This window comes from Chiloscyllium plagiosum, unplaced genomic scaffold (genome assembly GCF_037043375.1).
Source record: "Chiloscyllium plagiosum isolate Xiang-an unplaced genomic scaffold, Cpla_swu_hap1 HiC_scaffold_16, whole genome shotgun sequence".
NCBI classification, from domain to species: domain Eukaryota; kingdom Metazoa; phylum Chordata; class Chondrichthyes; order Orectolobiformes; family Hemiscylliidae; genus Chiloscyllium; species Chiloscyllium plagiosum.
This window is the reverse complement of record NW_028270154.1, coordinates 57,162,329-57,182,336: the sequence shown is the minus strand read 5'-3', so window position 1 is coordinate 57,182,336 and position 20,008 is coordinate 57,162,329. Positions and strand designations below refer to the sequence as shown.

The following is a 20,008-nucleotide window of genomic DNA, read 5'->3' as shown; positions in this document are numbered from 1 at the left end:
ATTCACCTGCACCTCCACCCACATCATCTACTGCATCCGCTGCAGCCGGTGTGGCCTCCTCTATATTGGGGAGACAGGCCGCCTACTTGCGGAGCGATTCAGAGAGCACCTCTGGGCCACCCGGACGAACCAACCCAACCAACCTGTAGCACAGCATTTCAACTCCCCCTCCCACTCCACCGAGGATATGCAGGTCATTGGACTCATCCACTGCCAAACCACAACAACCCGACGGTCGGAGGAGGAGCGTCTTATCTTCCGACTGGGAACCCTCCAACCGCAGGGGATGAACTTGGACTTCACCAGTTTCTTCATCCCCCCTCCCCCCACCTTGTCTCAGCCGGATCCCTCCAGCCCGGCACCGCCTTCCTGACCTGCAGTCTTCTTCTTGACCTCTCCGCCTCCATCCTACTCCGACCTATCACCCTCACCTTGACCTCTTTCCACCTATCACATTTCCAACGCCCCTCCTCCAAGTCCCTCCTCCCTACCTTTTATCTTCTCCTGCTGAACACTCTCTGCTCATTCCTGAAGAAGGGCCTGTGCCCGAAACGTCGAATCTCCTGTTCCCTGGATGCTGCCTGACCTGCTGTGCTGTTCCAGCAATAAAGTTTCAACTCAAACCCAAATATAAGAAAACTATGTAGAGTACTAACACTTCTTTGTCTAATAAGGTTCAAACAATATTCATTCTTGGCTTGTGAATCTGCTTCAAACAATAACTTGATACATGTGGTATTTCTTGGATAAAATTGCAGTGTGGCTTATAGATTTAGTTTTGGTTTCTCCAGGAGCATATGGGTGATATGATGTTGTAAAAGATAACAGAAAAGTAAACAGGAATGCATCCATTTTACTAGCTCATACAATAGTTACAAGAATACAGTACTTTGTTGAAAGCAATTCCTTGTGAACGTGGACTAATTCTCTCCAACTATTGGATTAAATTGTTGACAGTGAGAAAATATGAACACTGTTTGAGTTAATACAGCCATGTTGACCTGTAGGTTTCCAGAGATACCATGCCCAAAAAGCCTTCAAAAGCTGTTCAAAATGGATTATATCATGGACTGAATAACTTGTATGCAATGACCTTGGTAAATATATCAGTACTTTCCAAAGGAAGCAAATGGTTGTCAAAGATTTTTTTTTCAGATGGCAAATTCTTATGGCACTTGTTGTCATTTATAAGAACAAGCTGAGTAGATGTAATAACATTTTCTTTTGTGGTGATTGGTTTGTTTTTATGCTTTTAGGAAAAGTAGTTCTAAGTTATTTCCAATAGAAAACTAGTAAATTAATATAATATAGCTTTTAGTACCAAATTTCATCTGCAAATTAACTTTGAACAAATGGTTTGAGTTTGCACACGGTGGTCTATAGTGTGGTTATCATGCCTTTTGAGGCAATAGAAAAAGGTTGTAACATTCTAGCAAGAGACTGAATACAATTTCAGCTAATTGTTAGAAGTGGGCTTTGCCCATGGCTGATGTTACAGTTCAGATAATTCTATTGTTTAGGATGACTATAGAGTAGGCATGAACAGACAGAAGGGAAAAGCTCAAAATGAAACCAGGTATCATTATGGTTTTGGTTAGAGTGCAAGTTAATCAAACTCCTGATCAACTTTTACTCAAATAGCAAATCGTTTGGTGATCATTTCTGGGTCACACTGATGCCCTCAAACTGTACCATAATCAAACTCTCATTCAGTCCCTTTTCAATAATTAAGGAGGATGCCAGATTGTCAGGTCCCAGGACTTTTCAGGAAATGCTCTGTTATCTGAATTATAGAAAGTGCACGTGGGTGCCCCAAATGAATTCTCTTTCTCATGAAGTAGCACCGCTTAAAACAGGCTAGAAAGGTTAGAACTGTCAATAGTAAGGCCTCATGCAATAAAACATTCTAAGGCTCTTCATAAAAGCATTAGAAAATAAAGTATGACAATGAACCATAAAAGGAGACATTCAGACAAAAGGTAGGCTTTAAGGAGTTCTTAAAGGAGGCAAGAGAAATTTAAAGGTTTGGGAGGGAATTCCAGAGGTTAGGGTCAGGCGGCTGAAGCAACGCATGATGGAATGATTAAAACCCAATAATCTCAAGAGATTGGAATTATAAGAGTGTTAAGATCACAGAGGGTTATAAGGCTGGACGAGATCACGGAAATAGGAAGGGCAAGCTTTTGGGAGGGGGGTTTGGGTTTGAAAATGAAATTGAGAGTTTTAAAACTGACGAGCTACTTATCTAGTATAGATAGACAGGCACATGGGTGATGGGCAAGCAGCATTCGGTGTAAATTAGGACACAGGCAGTGGAGTTTTGAATGACATCTTGTGTATAATGAATGTGAGAGGTCAGCAGAAGTGTGTTAAATTTGCCAAGTCAAGGTGTAACAGAAACATTGAGTCTTCATTTATAACTAGCTTTCCCTTGGGCCAAGAGGGATGTGTCAAAAGTTCACATTGGTACTGTGGTCTATGGGCTCAAGTTTTTTTGGTGCCTGCCATTTGACCATTCAGTTCTGGTAGCTCTTTTGAGAATTGTAGAGGATTCTGAACTGTTTGCTTTGTATGGTGGAACGAAGAAACCATGAAAAAATTCAGCAATGAAGGAGAAAGAGAGAACATCAAACAAAATTAAAACAAAGTGCATTAGGTCAAGTGTTAGCATTGGAAGCTCAACAGTGGTGGGCTCACCCTGTATTCACAGATACGAGTTTCTATGTTTATGGATACCAAATATCATGGAAATGTCAGTTTTAATTCTCACATGAAGTTCTGTTAATATAGTCTCTTTTCACATATCGACATTAACACTTTTTTAGATGTTGTGTTCAGCATACTCTAAATACTGTTGCTGCACACACCTAATGTAAACCTATCTTAATACACTTTCTCTTTTAATCCCCACCACATCTTTCCTAAGTACAGGCCTAATTTATAGCCTTCCCCAAAGCTAATAACTAGCATTTCTCAAAATAAAACCACAGGTGGCAACATTCCAGGAGCATATTTAAATTCCTTAGCAGTTTGAAAATCAGCACCTTAATCTACCTACAAAAGTGAAGGAATGGAGTCACCTCTGAGTTATTAGAAATGCCCCGGTCACAGGAAATAACTCAGCTTTGTACATTAAAAAAGATAGAAAACAAATATCTTATTCAGTACCAACTTTTTGATAACAATTTAATGCATCTGTGCATTTACCTCAGATTGAATATTCAATATCTTGCTTACTGGTTCAAATATTCTGTAGACATTTTAAAATAAAGTTTAAAATAGTCAGAGAAAGCAAAGTGAACAAGCGTTTCAGTTCTACCTGTTAAGAGCTTTTGGCTAACAAAATGCTGAGGAAAGATTTTATATTCCAAAGAAAGCAGAACTTCATTAAGCCGATAATTACCAATTATATAAAAAAACTTATTTTTAAAAAAACCTTGTTTTCTTGTGAGTGTGAAATCCATGATTAATTGTGTTAATATTGGATTAGTGATCAGTTAAAAATGATAATGTAATAAATCATGTTACAATCCGATGTTAATTAACTTGAGAATGAAGACAAATCTTTGACTTGTTCACTTTGTCATTCTTGATTCTTAAAATAGCTTTTGAAGAACAAGGGAATTCATCCTACTATAATATTCAATATGCTGTCTGACTCCCCCTATACTAGCTCCCCACATATAAACAACCAGTTACATTCCAAAAAACTATTTTATTGCTTGATTTTAAAAGAAAATTAGGGATGCTATGTTAAAATTAAGCATTGAATCTAACTTTCAGCAGAATACCAATGTTTTAAGTTCTATCCATACATAATGGATTAAGTCAATTTCAGCTACTGAAATGGGAGTTTTCAACCTCCAAATAGGTGCTGGCATTGATCCTTCAAATAATGACAGAAGCCCAGGAATTGCTGGGAATTACTTTTTGGGCTGAGACTAAATAGTTGCTCCAAGCAGCAGGCTCCTTTTGTTCTTCACCAAGAAACATGACAGATTGACAAATTGGATTTTGAAGATTCAGACTATCCCACGGATGCAATTGCCAACAGGTCTCAGGATTTGGGGTAACAGAAGTTCTATGAAACCAAGAGAAGCACTCCTGTTTCTTTTGGACCCACCTCAAACTCTTAAAAATAATGGATTTGATTACAGTCCATGGACCAGGCAGCACAATTACAAAACCCTGTACAGAACATGTCTGGTACTTTCCCAAATCAAGGAAAGCCAGTTTCTCATGACATAGGCAAGTGGCCTAAAGTACATTTTAGGTGATCTCCCTGGTTGTATGAAAATCAGGAGAAAGTAAGGACTGCAGATGCTGGAGATCAGAGTTAAAAATTGTGGCGCTGAAGGGTTTAAGCACGAAACATCGATTCTCCTGCTCCTCGGACGCTGCCTGGCCTGCTGTGATTTTCCAGCGCCACACTTATCGATTCTGTATGAAAAACACTCTAACACCCATATTAGGTCAAAAGTACTTTAGGTACCAGTAGTTTGAAACACCGAAACTGAATGTATCTAGAATAACTACAAAGGAAACTCCAAAATGTTACAATGTTTGTCTAGCAGAAAGCAGTACTTCAACAAGTGACAATACCTACCATGTACCACTGACCATTTAGATAACATTTTGGTTCATTCAATGTGTTTGGTTTCTGTGTTTCAGACTACTCTTATATTGTTTGAGAGTTGTGTCCACTCTGTCCCAAAGTGTTGTCATTTGTCCAGATACTTGTATTAATTTCCATGTTCAGAAAACAGAGAACTCTCTTCATGTTATTTCTTTTATTGATTTTATCCTATTTATTCATAAAATTTACTGTCTTCCGAAAGCAGTACAGTAATCTACAGAAGACTAATGACAATGATATAAAATAAATAAAGAAGCAGGTTTTAAAAGTCAATAAATTTCATTTAAAAAAAATACAATTGAAGGAAAATAAACTACTAAAATGCAATTATCTTTATAGAAAATGACAACATTGCATCAATTAGGATTTTCTTCACCATGCGGTTATATTAATTTTTATAAATTTGAGTTGAATTACCACCAATCAAAAGCAGTAAATTACTACAGATAATTGTTTCAAATAGGGTTTTTTTGAAATATAAATTTTAAATTTGTTCTCGATAATTGTTTGATTTATGGGCACTGGTCAATCTAGGTAGCAAATTTTACCTTTGCTTACTTGCAATGTTTTACTTGTACAGCCTGGTAGTTAGACAGTCTGAGTAATATGGGACCTTCTTATTATCATGAATATTACCATATCCATTGCAAGTGGCATAACAAGCAATTCTCCAATTAAAGGCAAATTGATTAACACTTTAACGAGGCTAGGCCAGATTCTTATCTTACTTAAGCTGCTTTAAAGATAACAAATAAGCCACAGACAGAGTTGAAATAGGTCTCAATTACTGCAACTGTACTATCTAAGTTTTCTACAAAGGTTAGGAAAAGATGTTATCTCATAAATGGGCAAAGTATTCTAGCTTTTAGTCAGTGTCAGCATCGACTGAGACACAGACATTTATTGCGCTTGCTCAGCTCAACTTTAGATAAACTGTTTGAGCCCCACTTGATTCTGTCTCTCAAGCTGGCCCTGAACACATGGCGTTGTTCTTTTATTTCTTCTGTTCACTAATTGAAATTAGATCCCATCAGCTGTTATGTTTGAATTTGAACCTGTGATCCTCAGAACTGTAATCTAGGTCTCTACTTCAGTGACATTACGACATTAGCACTCCTACCCTATTCCTTGTGTTCATAGAAAACAGAGGGAGAAGTTTCACACCTCTTCTCATCTAGGGTCTGTGAACAAGGCTGTTCTTTTAACTTGCCATAACCCTCTTGAAAGTGGATTCTTATCAGGCACCCAAACTGTGAATGCAAGAATACCATTTGTGAACAGCGTAACAGAATTCTAAAGGAAATTATATTTTATTGGAAATTGTTATGGACAGTAGCTTCAACAGCTATTTCATTAACATTAAAGATTTCTTCATTGTCTCATTTGTTCTACTATCGGTTAGTTCAGTTGGCTGGATAGCTGGCTTGCAATGCAGAATGATGCCAACATTATGGGTTTAATTTCCACACAGGCTGAGGTTACGACCAAGGATTCTCCTTCTCAGTCTCTCCCTCATCTGAAGTGTGGTGACCTTCATGTTAAACATTTATCATCATTCCTCTCACTAATGAGAGAGCTGTTTTCTGTGACTATGGTGATTTTACCTTTGCTTTTACACCCAGTACAGGACATACACCTGTTAAAGACAAGAATTGACTGTATCTTTGACTCTAGATCTTGACTTAAAGTTGAAATATTTTATAACTTAAAACAAAAAATCCCTCCAGGGTAAAAGAGCTGTAATAATTAATTCCAAATTACTGGAAACATTGTACCTAATAATTTTCAAAAGAGTGTGATTTTGTAAAAAGAAACTAAAATTGCAAACATTAAGATCAAAAGTGCCCGGTGGGCAGTTCTTTGATATAAATGCTCTAACCAAACTCAGTGAAAGTACTGTAAAATTACTTTGTGTTGTTCAACATTTTCCAAATTTGTTGGCAAATGACATTGTTCTTTAAAGTAATTCACACTTTTCTGCAAGCAAGGGCATGTTTCTGCTTGTGAATATGAGGTATTGTTGAGCTGTCCCGGCAAAAACAACAAGCAAAGAATCTCAGCAAGGAATTATTGTGTGATTTTGTGGTCAAGAGAGTTAATGTTAAAGGAAGAAGACAAAACAAAAGGATATAACAGTGTTGCATGGGCACTAGAATATAAAACATAACTTTATTCCACTTAATAAAAAATAATTGGTGTCAATAAATAAGCCATCCATTATACAATACAGTGTAGGTATAAACAATACATTCAGTGTTACAATTTCATATAAATCAAAAGTCTACAGCTGTAATATTGCAACTTCCACAAACCGCAACCGCAAATGCTCCAGGTTACCACTTACATAAAGCAATGGAAACTAGTGTGTTATGCTCATGTAACAACTGTATTAGTTACTTTGAAATGATTCCTGGATGTTTTTATAATTCTTTTTGATTTTTTTTATTTCAATGTGACATTTAGTAAATTTTGCAAATTATATTTAAAAATGCATAAATATATCACTTTGTAACATGGACTTGTTATTTCTTCACACCAATTTCAAAACTTCGATGTTTAGTGAATCCTTTTGTAGTTCAAGCTTGAATGTAATGCCTCTTAGAAGATTCATGGAACATGTTTTGCCATTTCAGTCAGTAGTTGAGCCATTCTCATCATGCTTTTTGATTCAATAGCAAATGTTAGCTGACCACAGTTATTAAAGCTAAAAGGTTAGCTTGTTACTTTTGACTACAATGTATTTTACCCCACACTTGATCTCCTTGATATTCAAGAACCTATCTATCTCAGTCTTAAATATACTCATTGACCTGAGGCTCCATAAGGCTCTGGTCTCACCACAGTTGGAGTATTGTGCACAGTTTTGGGTCCCATATCTCAGGAAAGATGTACTGGCCCTGGTGTGTGTTCAGAGGAAGTTCACGAAAATGGTCCGAGGAATGAAATGCTTAACATATAAGGAACGTTTGAGGACTCTGGGTTTATACTTGAAGGTGCTTAGAAGAATGAGGGGTGATCTAATCGAAACATACAGAATACTGAATGTCCTGGACAGAGTAGATATGGGGAAAATGTTTTCATTGGTAGGAGAGACTAGGACCCAAGGGCATAGCCTTAGAGTAAAGGGAAGACCTTTTAGAACAGAGATAAAAAGAAACTACTTCTGCCAGAGAGTAGTGAATCTATGGAATTCATTGTTACAGAAGGCTGTGGAGGTCAGGATATTGAGTATATTTAAGACTGAGATAGATAGGTTCTTGAGTATTAAGAAGATCAAGGGTTCTGGGGAGAAAGCAGGACAATAGGGTTGAAAAACTTATCAACTTTGATTGAATGGCACAACAGTGTTGATGGGCTGAATGGCCTAATTTCTGCTCCTATATCTTATGATCTTTGCATGCTTCAACTGAACTTCCTGCCACTCCATTTCCAGGCAGTGCATTCTATACCCTAATTACCCACAGTGTGAAAAAGTTTTTTTCTCACAGCACCCTTTCTTTGTTTGCACAACACTATAAATCTATGTCTTCTCACTTTTTTTTTTATGAACAGGAACAACTTCTTCCTATCTATTCTACCCAGCATGTTCATATTTTTGAAAACTAATGTCATAATTTTAAAGATCTCTACTCAGTCTTCTTTCATTCACATAACAATGCATGTTAAGTGCATCCGCATTGATACAATTAACCAATGGTTCTGTCTTAAAAATATATACCATAAGATTTGAGCTTGATATTCTAATCGGCTTTCAGGCCTTCAAATAATATTTAACCTATTGTATTTACCTTGATTTGCTTGCAATTAAAATCATCAATGAAATTAGTCATATGATGGTTTCAACAGAATCTATTCAGAGTCAAATCTGAGAATCAAAACCTAGCTGAAATGTGCAGGAAAATTAAAGCTGCATACAATAATAATTGTTGAAAATGACATAGTTTATATAAAATGTAACATGCAAGATTTGTAATACTGTTGTTAAGAGTATAAAGCCTTACTTTAGAAAGACGTCAAAACCATGAGAAGCTTGCACAAGAGTCACTAAAATGAGTTGAGAGGCTAATAAAAGTAACTGGAAACCCTGGGACCCTTGCCTTTAGAAGAAAGAGGGTTCTTAGGGATCTTACTGGTGTGTTCAACATGATGAGTGGGGCAATATCTACAGGACAAAAATTAGTAATCAAATGAACAAGAAAGTAATATTAACCTCCTTCCCATCATTTATACAACTGGAATAAGACAGAAGGAGTAAAATCAATTGAATAGGTTCTGCTTTATTCCCACATGTGACCTACTGCTGCTATTTTCTAGTTCAAACAGGCAGGATCCTTATTAGCCTATGTAAATTGAGGTTCTACAGCAGCTGGCAACAGGAGAAAATACCGGAAACAACAAGAATCTGTAAAGAAATGTGATAACCAATTCACATGCAACACTTGAGGCAGAACCTGCTTCTCACAGATAAGACTCTTCAGCCATCAGTTAAATTATAATGTATAAAACTGGCCCAGTCTCAAGGATTTGACTTGTTGCATGTCCATCACTGAATGCAAATGGATTCATGCTGATATAGGTCGGACACGGACACATTTTAGATGTAGGCCCTGTCCAACCTCTGATTGAAAAGCAGTCACAACATTATCCTTTAAAGGAATCATGAAAGGCTGCAGTGAAAAGAGAAAGCGATTATTTTGGAGAGATTTTGTTGACTTGTGGAGTGTAAATTCCAGCCCACTATTCCACCAAGTTGGACTGGCCCCTCTCTTTAAATGGCTTTTGGCAGTTCAGTTCAGCCCTGTGGTTGGGCCATTGGATTTATGACCTGACTGTAGATTATTTCACCTCCAATAATACCAACTATGACAAGTTTCAAGGCCTCTCACCCACCACCACCAAAGTTGTGTGCATCTCAAAATTCCTCCCAACCACACTGTCCCTGCGTCTCCTGTTCAATCACTACGAAAATTTGAAGATTGCTCAGAAGAATTAATTTTTATATATACGATGTGCATGTAATACCTGATCAGACATGGGGCAAAAATAAAATCTAAAAATGCATTTTTTTCAGAAAAGAACAAATATTTGATAGAAAAATGGGAAAGGGTGGTGAGGGGAATAATTAATCAAATGATGTGTGCATGAAAATCTACTCAGAATTAGATTTGAGAGTTAGAGACTCGTCAAAATAATTTTAATTTTTAATTAAAAAGAATGATTCTGTTCCTGTAGAAAACTCTGGAGGCTAGGTGATTGAATTTACTTAGCGTAGAGTTAGATTTTTGATGATAAATTACTCAAAAGGTTTTGTTTGCCAGATAAGAATATGGAGCTGAAACCACAAGCAGTCATTAACGTACTGAATGGTTGAACAGGCTCAAAGGGATGTTCTTAAAATGTAAAAAGATGTCAAATCTTGTGTACCATCTCTTAAAATCACAATTTCTGAGAACTCATTTAATGTAAAATATTCCGTATAAGTTTTATAACACTATAATAACAATCTTGCAATACAATAATTTAGGGAGAATGTCAAAGCCATGAAAAGCATACAGACGGTTTCACAATGATGTTTAAGAGTGAAGAGAAAAAATGGAGTGCTTTGTGGAGTGGCTATATCTTTCCCAGTTAGAGACAAAAAAAACTGCAGCTGCTGGAATCCAAAGTAGACAAACAGGAGGCTGGAAGAACATAGCAAGCCATGCAGCATCAGGAGGTGGAGAAGTAACATTTCAGGTGGTGCACTGGCATAGGCATAATAGACTGAATGGCCCGCATCTGTGCTAAGATATTCTGTGGTGATAGCTTACATAATTCAGATACATACAATGAGGTACTCAAGTGCTTAGTATTGTGATGTTCACTTAAACTATAAAAGTCATATTACCAACAGACAGAAAATATGGAGGTAGAAGTGATCACTTCCTAACAGGTTATGCTGAAAATTTAAACAATCCCACATGCTTTGGATCCCTCATTTTATATACAATTAATTAAACTTCTTTTTTGTGATGCAAATAATTTTTCTTCATCTGCACAATTACGACCTGAACGCATTTTTCCGGATGTGCCAGAATTTCAGACAGAACACATGTTGACATCCCCTTAAATAGAAACAAAATTAAACACCCTCCACTGCACACCCGCATCTTTTCAGAAGCAAATCCCAAAAGCGGCCTTAATGAAAACATATAGGACACGTTCATTCGTTATTTATGTAACAATAAAACTGCAGTGCTAATTTTTCCAAATATTATGAAAACATGGTGTGGTTTAGTTGCAACCTTAGGACTGCACTGCACTCAATGAAATGTGAACATGACAATTTCGGGCAATATTGCTTCTTAGAGAACACCAGCACTTTTTTTTTGTCATTAATTAGTTCGACTGCGAACCGTACTTTTGTGACATAGAGACTCACTCCATTGACTGCTGCTTTAACCAGTGGCCCTTATTCAGGAGCAACTGTCACATTGTCTCACCACCTGTTCGGAACTTTTGGAAGCTGAAAGCAATGAGGTGCTTTCCAACTGAAACACACACCTCCCCTCGACAGCTGAAGACTGGAACCCCCACCCCCACCCCTGATACAGCAGTTAGTTGTGACTAAAGATAGCAGGATTTTTAAACAGTCACACGGACCTCAGTCCACATCCAGCGCAAAAGCTATTTTTTCTCTCTCTCTCTCGAAGGCACTTGACAGCTATGGGGATTTGGTTCCCTGGCATCCTATTTCTTAGAGCGGCCTCCGCTTTTTATACAAAAAAACGACCCGAATAAGCTCCCATATCTCTATATTTAAAACTGCTCGTCACGAAGGGCCTTGCAGATCTATTTATAATTCCTTGAAGTGACTTGAGATCAGAGGTGATTGCCATAAAAAGAACTGCGTTGTTAATCTAACCTTAATTAATGAGTTCTGTTTGAGGTTTTTTTAAAACAAAAACAGCGAGATCATATTCTGGGCGGTTGGGGGCCACACTTTCTCGTTGACAGCAAGTTATATATTTTTCCCTGGTCTAGTTCCCCTGGACACGCTTCTCTCTTTTTGTATTATGATGACAATTGACTGGTCTATTTTTTTTTTAGTAACCCATTTTTTCTTCATCAACCTGCTCAGAGATGCTATAACACACCTCTGGGAGCAGGTAAGACGTGAATTTGGGTCTCTGGGTCAGGGAACGACCACTGCACTGCCACGGTGCAAACGGAGAGAAAAGGCGAGCCCGCCAGGTTGGAGATGCGGAGGTCAGGAGCCCTCAGAGGCTGCGATTGAGGGGCGCTGTCACCAGTGGCTGCAGAGGCGGAGGGTTCGGCGCACAGAGTCCGGGCGGGCGGGGCGGTGGCACTGAAATCACCCAGGGAAAACCGCTTTGGCAAAAAAAAACACCGCAGCCACCAGCCCAGAGCAAAAAAAAACAACAACGCTAAAAAGCATCATCGGAGGGCCTGTGTAACATGTGCCTCTCTCTCTCTAGCGCGCATAACCAAAGGATTTGCCTGTGGTTACAATATCGAAGATGGATCACACAACCAAAAGCAATGGTCGGGCGGTCTGCCCACGAGGAAACCCTGTTCAGATCGAAGGCACTTTAGCTTTTCAAGGCTGTCGGAAGCTGGAAAGTACAGGTTTGTGGCTCCCGGAGCAGGAGATCGCGGCAGAGGGAGTGGTGGTGGGGGGGAGGAAGCTCCCTACCTGCATGGGTTTTCTGAGCACTGTTTCCCATCCCTTCCTTTCATTTAAAGCAAGACAGAGCCGCCTGCGGTTGGTTTCATGTGGATCTCAGCAGCGCTGTAATTCCTGCCCCTGGCTTCGAAAGGTCCATCTGCTCGCGGGAGCAGGTCGTTTCAATGAACACACCGAGAGGGAGGTCTTCAGGTTCCAAACGGATCTCAGTCTTGCCTTCGACACAAAGAAAGCCCCTGCCGCTGTTCCCCGGGGGGTTGGTTGATTCAAGCCCCTTCCTTATCTGGGGAATCACGCAGGGATTGCAATTGGCCAGGCTACCACACACACACACACAACACGAGTCGGCGCGGGGAACGACCCCACCGGTTCTCCCGGACTTAAGAAAAGTCAACTACTTCCTTCTGCGATCTCTAGTGATCCTGGCAACGGCGCTGCCCATCTCTCGTCACTGCATCCCACCGCTCATTCCCCCCCGGGCGAACCGAGAGTCCAACTCATTGAATCTCACAGCTTTTGGCAGTTCTGCCTCTGGATCACGCCGCTGATCATCTGCGCCGACAGTACCAACATTTCTGTTATTTTTTTTCTCTCTCTGACAGCCCGACTCCCCCCGCCCCGCAGCTCCCACCTCCCCCCCCCCCCCCCCCACACACACACAGTCCTCCAGCAATCAGAAAACTGATTCTTAATATGTGACTGGCATAGCATGAGAACGACATCACGCCTTAGGAATGTTTTATAGAAGCTAATGCACAGAATATCACTGGTATAATCAGGCCGGATTAAAGAATCTCTGTGTTGGTGTATCATTTCATCTAGAACTTCTTACAATTCACCAGTCAAATGAATTGAATTTCTACAGGTTTTCTCCTTTTCGCCGCGAAAGCAGAATTTTCTCAGGTCTCCATCCTTTTTTCTGATTTAAGTATCATAAACTGGGCAAATACAACTTGCTTGAAAGACAATCAAACCAACTACCTCATGATAACTGATTTTGCGTCCAAGTTCCATTTTATGATGAAAGTGAGTTGAGGTTCTAACTGAATAAGACCAATCCTTAGCCACATAACTTGAACCAATCATGTATTGAGCATCAGAGCCTCAAGAAGGTCCTCTTGTCTCTGATACAATGCCAGCACTCTGTTTTGTTTACATCTTATGATTCACATAATAAGCAGTGCAAGATCTGGTTGAATAGAACAATAATATCAAAACACGAATCAAAGCCACATATTTTAGATGGTTGTTAGCTTAAAATCATAAATTTTAATCACAATAATAAAGGTATCTTATCCGAAGGCATTGACAAATCTTCACAATTGTCCTCAACTTCATTGAACTCCAGGTGTTTCCATGTAAAATACGTAGCCCTGCATATGACCCACAGATAAACTACATCAGTCCAGCACAAATGCTTCCATTGAATGTCAGGAACGCAAATATTCTATTTCAAAAACAAAATTGAAAAGAAAATCTAAGTAAACCCCAGCACACTATGAAGACAACCTGTAGCAGACCGGGAATTATTACTAGCTAAGAATGTATTTAGCATACAAATTATGTTATTCTAACTTATTCAGATTGGTTGGGGGAAAAGAAGTATGAACGTTTCATTTGCATAGCTATGGTATTAACTTGTTTTTATTCAGTAGTGTTAGCACTCTTGCTTAGAAACATGGAATTCGTATAGACTCATCCCAAGGTCGATTTTAACTCTGAGCACGACTGAAAAGTAGGAGATAGCAAGTTGGTAAATAAAAATTGAGATGTGTATAACAAACTGTTGTTGTCTCTTATTTTGTACTATTATCCAATGATCCCCCATCCCCCGCCAAGACTTTGGAACTTCATTAAAGTTAACTCAAATTTAAATTTTGCTTTCTAAAATATGATGTGCTTCAGATTAGATGTTTATCTAAAATCTTATTCCAATACTTAAATTGTTCATAAAAGTTGAACCCTGCAGTCAACATCATGAGAAACACATTTTGCTGTTCATTCATCTTCTTGCTGTCCATACAATTTGGTTGTGTACAAAATGGTTGCTGAACTTGCCTACAGTTTAGTTCAATGTGAAGCATTCAAAGATATAACAAGGAGTTTTTTACATATAACTCTTTACAAACTGATAACAAAAAATCTTATTTTTTTAATCCAGCATTCCAAAAAAATCTTATATCTGGGCCAAGTGATTTTGTGTTTTCAATGCCTGTATTGTAACACTAGAACAAGCAGTAGCAATACAATAATAGTTATTCAAACATCAGGGTCACTAAAATTAACTATAAATCACTCAAAGACTGACATAAAATACATTTAATATAAAATAATATTTTAAAAACTGCACTCTGCTGCTTTATTCTTCTTATTGCATCATTCTGTTCCCTTCTGAACTTGGTTTCCTTGACCCTATTTTCATTTTAACCTTATTTAACCAATTTATCAATTTATGTTTGTCTAATATTAAAGCCTGTTCCTAACTATACATTTCGGAATCTTGATTGTCATAATATGAAAGCTAGTTTTATGATTTGAATTTTCAGCTAATCAAAAATTTCAAGAGGAGAATAATTAAATTGGTGACTTGTCCCATTCACTTGTCCTGGTCACTGTTTCACATGGCTTTGACATTATGGAGCCTGCTAACTCCATGGCAATGGGGCAATGATGCAATGATGCTACAAAAGAAATAGTGATTGATTTACCATCCTGTTCCTCGATATGTTTGGCTGTCCCTATTGTCCAAAGAGTGCAATGCTGGGTGACAGCAGTACCTGCTTAAGTCAGGCAGTAGTCCTTTCTCATTTGTTAGGGACACCTATTGATATGGATAGAATTCAGTTTGGCTTTTGAGGAGAGCACTGAGTGGAGTGGTACCAAGCATACTTTGCACAATACTGAGTGGGGATCCAGCTGAAGAAGAGTCCAGAAAATAAGTTTTCATTTATTTTTGTGGACATTGGAGAATCAACTCTTTGATTCTCTTTGTCTTGTTTTGAGAGCCGATATATCAGTGATATATCAGTGATATATCAGTGGTCATTATGTTTACAATATATATCTGAATAACATGCAACATTTTATTTTCTTACATGTAAGTTACACAGAAAATTAATTACTCTAGCTGGTGGGAGGAGATTTGAAATTAGCTACTTAGTGTATATTACTATAGTCAGGATGTAGAACCCTTTCTGAATGAAGTGGAGTTTTATGCTCACATGCCAGAGGATGAAGATTTTCTTATTTGAATCATCATATACCATTATCTTCAAAGCACTAAGTTGTGGAACACTTTTGGCTGTATTTCCTTTCTTTCAGGATGGGAATCACGTTCGTGACTCCTAACACACATGACCTGACACAGTTTCCTGAGATGGGGCTGTTTCTCTTTGTAGTAAAGTACAGGCTTGAGATCCTTCGATCAAAAGGAAGCCTGGCCAGTATCAAAGAGCAAAAGGAAGGTGGGGCCGCAGCAGGACATTCAATGGAGTAGAATCATGACAGAGTCCCCAGCCGTGCTCCTTAACTAGCATAGGTTCATCTTCTACTGTGGGGTAGAGATTCATTCTGCGTGGTCTTTGCTATACTGTTATTTCTGATTTTATAAGGAAGTATTAAAAAAAAACTTGGATGTATTGCTAAAAATAGATCCAAAACATCTAATCTAAAACTTTTATTTCATTCAATACGTTGATACATTAGCAATTGAATGAGTAAGATCCTATGAACTTGTTGTTAATCTTGGAGTTTTTAAATTCATCAATGTTACCATTTCACCTCTGAAACTGCAAATTTGTTCAAACTCAAAAAATGCCAACAGATATTGAGTCTGTTGTAGTTTGTTTGTTTTCTCAAGATTATAAGAGACTAAGTTACACAAAAATACAAATTCTGTACACAATGATGTGATATACATCTCCCTGTGCTGATGGAAATCAGTTTGTAAAATAATGAGGTATAAATTTTCACTCCTGGGTCAGGGTTGCAGAGTGTTGAAAATTTCCAGCTCCACAAACCTGACCTATGAGAAAATGTCCTGGATTTCCTGATTTTGGTTCTGGAGTGGGTGAATACAAACGGGAGTTGGGCTACTGCCTCCAGACAGTAGAAGCAATTGGAGGCAGCCATGGTCTGCCAGATGTGGGCTGTGTCGAAGGCCCACCTCTCAGATCAAGGAATTTGTTGCAGCTTTAAAGAAGACATGAAAATTAAAACCAATCCTACAGTCCTCACACCTCATTCTTGTCAATCCATGCTACCTCAAACTGTTCACATGCCATAGTCATAGCCCTTCATATTCTCCACGCAAAACTATACTACTCTATCTATCAGCATGGCCCTTCATATTCCTAGCTTAAGGCTAACGTATACTTTATAACTCACCCAGTGTTCACCACAGAGAGATCTCAAGATTTATGTTGAGATGAAATAACATTCTAAATGTAAATTGATGAATTCATTTAATTAAAAAACTCTGATTGATTTAAAAAAAACCAAAGATTTTATGAACACTTTGGGAAAAGAGTGTCACAGTGAAGGAAGAGATGGTATAACTGGGGAGGGGGTGGTGTACTGGTAACATCACTGGATCAGTAATTCAGAGCCTAAGGCTAATGTTCTGAGAACATGGTTTGAATCCCACTGTAGCGACCATAGCATTGTTTACAGTCATAGGGGTTTAAACAGTGTTGGGGAGCTAGGATTCTGAGTCAGAAAACTGAAACTTGCCTCCTAAAGAGCTCTAATTTGTACCCACACTCCTCATGAACTCTATCATGGCCCCTAATTTACATTGTGACCTAATCTCTATGTGGAAAGACTGAAATCTCAGGCAGAGTCACAAATGGCTTGATGTGTATTTCAAAAGGGACAAAAGTGCACACGTCAAGTTTTCCTAAGCCCACAGGAAACTCCAACCTGATAAGTTTGAATTAATATACTGCTACTTTGAATGAATGATCAAATTACAAATGTGCTTGATTTCCTGTTTCAGCTCTGAGAAGCTACAGGAAATCACAAAAGGATAACATTAGTGCTTGCACTAGCAGAACGAAGATGTTTCATACACAAAGGTTATTTGCAGCACTTAGTGCACTTTTGCAGTTCTAATAAATCAACAGATGTTCTGGTTCATTACACTGTTCATAATGATTATAATAAATAATTGTGCTATTTTAATCTCCTAACGGCCTCAGTGAATACTAGCCCTCCTTATTTATTTTGCAAACAACTTGCTGTAAACCTAACTTTCATAAGCCATACAAACTATTGCTATCATCAGCAGTTTAATTGTTTTAGTAGCATTTTATGTGCATTAATTAGAATGTTTTGCAGGAAATCTGATTAATTAACTAAGGAAAACCTGATCCAACATTGGTTTCAAAAAGATTGAATGCCATACAACATTTTAATATATGATAATCATAAAATGAATTATTCTTGTTGACTGGAGGAGATGTGTATCTTACTATCTTACTGGTGTACTGGGAAAGTGTCTTTGGTTATGAAAAAAACATGTAAAATGTTTTGGATATCACATTGTAATGTATTTTTAAAGACCAGCTTTTATTCTACTGTGAAAGCTTTAATAACCACAGCAACAACATGTTAATATTTTAAACTTTCTTCCTCAAAAAGATCCATTAGCCTCATGATATTATAATGCAACATCTTTTACCTCATTAAATAAATATCTAAGTTCTCATTTTTAAAAATTGTTTTTGTTTGTGGGTCTTCTAGTAAGGCCAGCATTGATTGCAATTCAATAATCTATTTTGGTCAATTTAAATTATCAAAAATGAAAATTTTCACAGTGATGAAAATTCAACAGTACAATGGTTTTCTAAAACAATGGCAGAGTCAACATCTGATGATACATTATTGATGATAAACGTAGATGATTTAAGAAACATATTCAGGCAGTATGACTCAGATCATTTATGTCATATGGTAGGTCAGTGATGACTGACCTACATTTATTTTTACTGGGTTGAATCTGATTTGGGTGTATTAAACTGGATAATACATCATATAGTCTTGCAACCTCCTCCAGTATATATTAATATCCTTTTTGTTTCAGTTGCTTCACAAACATATCAATTGCACTAAGTTGCCATTCCATTAGCATCACTCAGGATAATATCCACTTTAAAGCTTTACAGGATGTATGTTTCTCCATAATTAGGCAGAGTTAAAAACAAAGTTGCTTCACTGACTCTAATTAATTTAAAAGCTGATTAAAGGTTTTGCAGTAAAACTACCACCACCTTTGACTAAAGGCACCTGAATTTCTCAAAAATGTCTTTATTTTATTCACAGGAGTTGAACAACTGAAATGGATAACTGAATTGGCAGAGCTGCAATATAGGCAAAAGTGAGGACTACAGATGCTGGATACCAGAGTTTAGATCAGAATGGTGCCGGAAAAGCACAGCAGGTCAGGCAGCATCCGTGGAGCAGAAAAATTGACATTTTGGGCAAAAGCCCTTCATCAGGAATAGTTCAGTATGGGGAAGAAGGTGTGATGATGATGATGATGATATCAGATCCAACTAGCATAAATGATAAACGTGAGAGCACAATGTTCTAATGATTTTAGGCACTGAATTATCCTCATTACTAAACCTCATTACAACAAGGGAAAGTATGTTTAATATTATAATATTATGATAGGTAATAAAGATGGTTCAGTGCTAAAATCATATTTTCTCAGTTATATGCAGAACATTATAAACAAATAAAAATCACTAAAGCAATAAAAGTTGAGCTCAATAACTTCGGTGCTTGTTTGTTTTTCAAAAGAAACCAGATTTGTTTGAAAGGTTCTTTAAAGGGTTTCTTTTTCAAGGTTTGTTTGACTAATTTGAATGATCCATCTTCTAAATTAATTTGCAATGAGTTGGCCTCTTTCTAATGCCCAAAAGAACATGACCATATGTATCAGGCATTTTGTAAAACACAACTTCTGCTGCACAGAAAATTGGTAGTAAAATGTGGTCTAAAGTCGAACAAGTGAACTGGGTTATATTGAAAATAACTATATACAGAAGATGCTAAGAAAGGACATCTTATCTGGAGCCTTACAGACCCAGCTCCCTATTCGTGATCTGATCTCACTCTGACAATAATTCCTTTTGCACATATTTTGTTGCTATCCTCAGAATAAAGTGTAATTCCCTTTACTCAACAGAAATGTCCATGATGTACTGCAGAGTTCTGACCAGTGATCACGTGAAACAGTTAAAATGCTTGCTGAACCCTACTCCTAAATGTGTTGAAAATACTCACCCAAAAAATACAATGGAACAAATAATTAAAATATAAAGAAAGCTTTTCTAATCCTGCACTTAATGTTGAGTCTTATGTAGGAAATCCTCATCAAGTCAAACTTATCATCAGACGGTCTGACAATTCCACAAAAGTAAACAAACTCAACCTATCTGGACCTGCAGTACGTGCATGTTCTGTCTGATGAGTATTGGGTATGTAATGTTGACAGTGAAGTAATTCAGAAGATGTAGACTTGTGTGTAGTTTCAAATTTTCTCATGGAGTCTCTGAGTTCAAATGACAGCTCCAAGTTGCATTCAGAACTTGACTCACACCATGTGCCAGTTTTATCAGTTCTTAATTCAACCACCAGATGGGGTGCTTTGCAGCAGAGCGATGGACCACCCTATTGAG

At 37.8% G+C, this 20,008-nt stretch overlaps 1 protein-coding gene and 1 long non-coding RNA gene across 4 annotated transcripts in view; one reads left to right on the top strand and one right to left on the bottom strand.

The window, feature by feature from the left end:
- The window catches only part of neurl1b (neuralized E3 ubiquitin protein ligase 1B), a 498,938-nt gene that overhangs the window by 53,376 nt on the left and 425,554 nt on the right, over positions 1-20,008 (bottom strand). The window contains exon 1 of one of the 2 annotated variants that reach the window (XM_043703798.2): positions 12,333-12,897. The exons of the other annotated variant lie outside the window; for it this stretch is intronic. Coding sequence (XP_043559733.1) covers positions 12,333-12,363 — 31 coding nt within the window. The 5' untranslated portion in view covers positions 12,364-12,897. Of the gene's footprint in view, positions 1-12,332; positions 12,898-20,008 lie in introns of those variants that run through there. 2 annotated transcript variants of the gene reach the window in all.
- Positions 11,368-19,639, top strand: LOC148147552 (uncharacterized). Of its 2 annotated transcripts, none has more exons than XR_015759795.1 (3): positions 11,368-11,503; positions 12,115-12,265; positions 18,645-19,638. It is a non-coding gene; the product is annotated as an uncharacterized LOC148147552 (long non-coding RNA). The 2 variants fall into 2 exon arrangements; XR_015759796.1 differs by lacking the exon at positions 11,368-11,503 and adding an exon at positions 11,650-11,784 and having other exon boundaries at positions 18,645-19,639.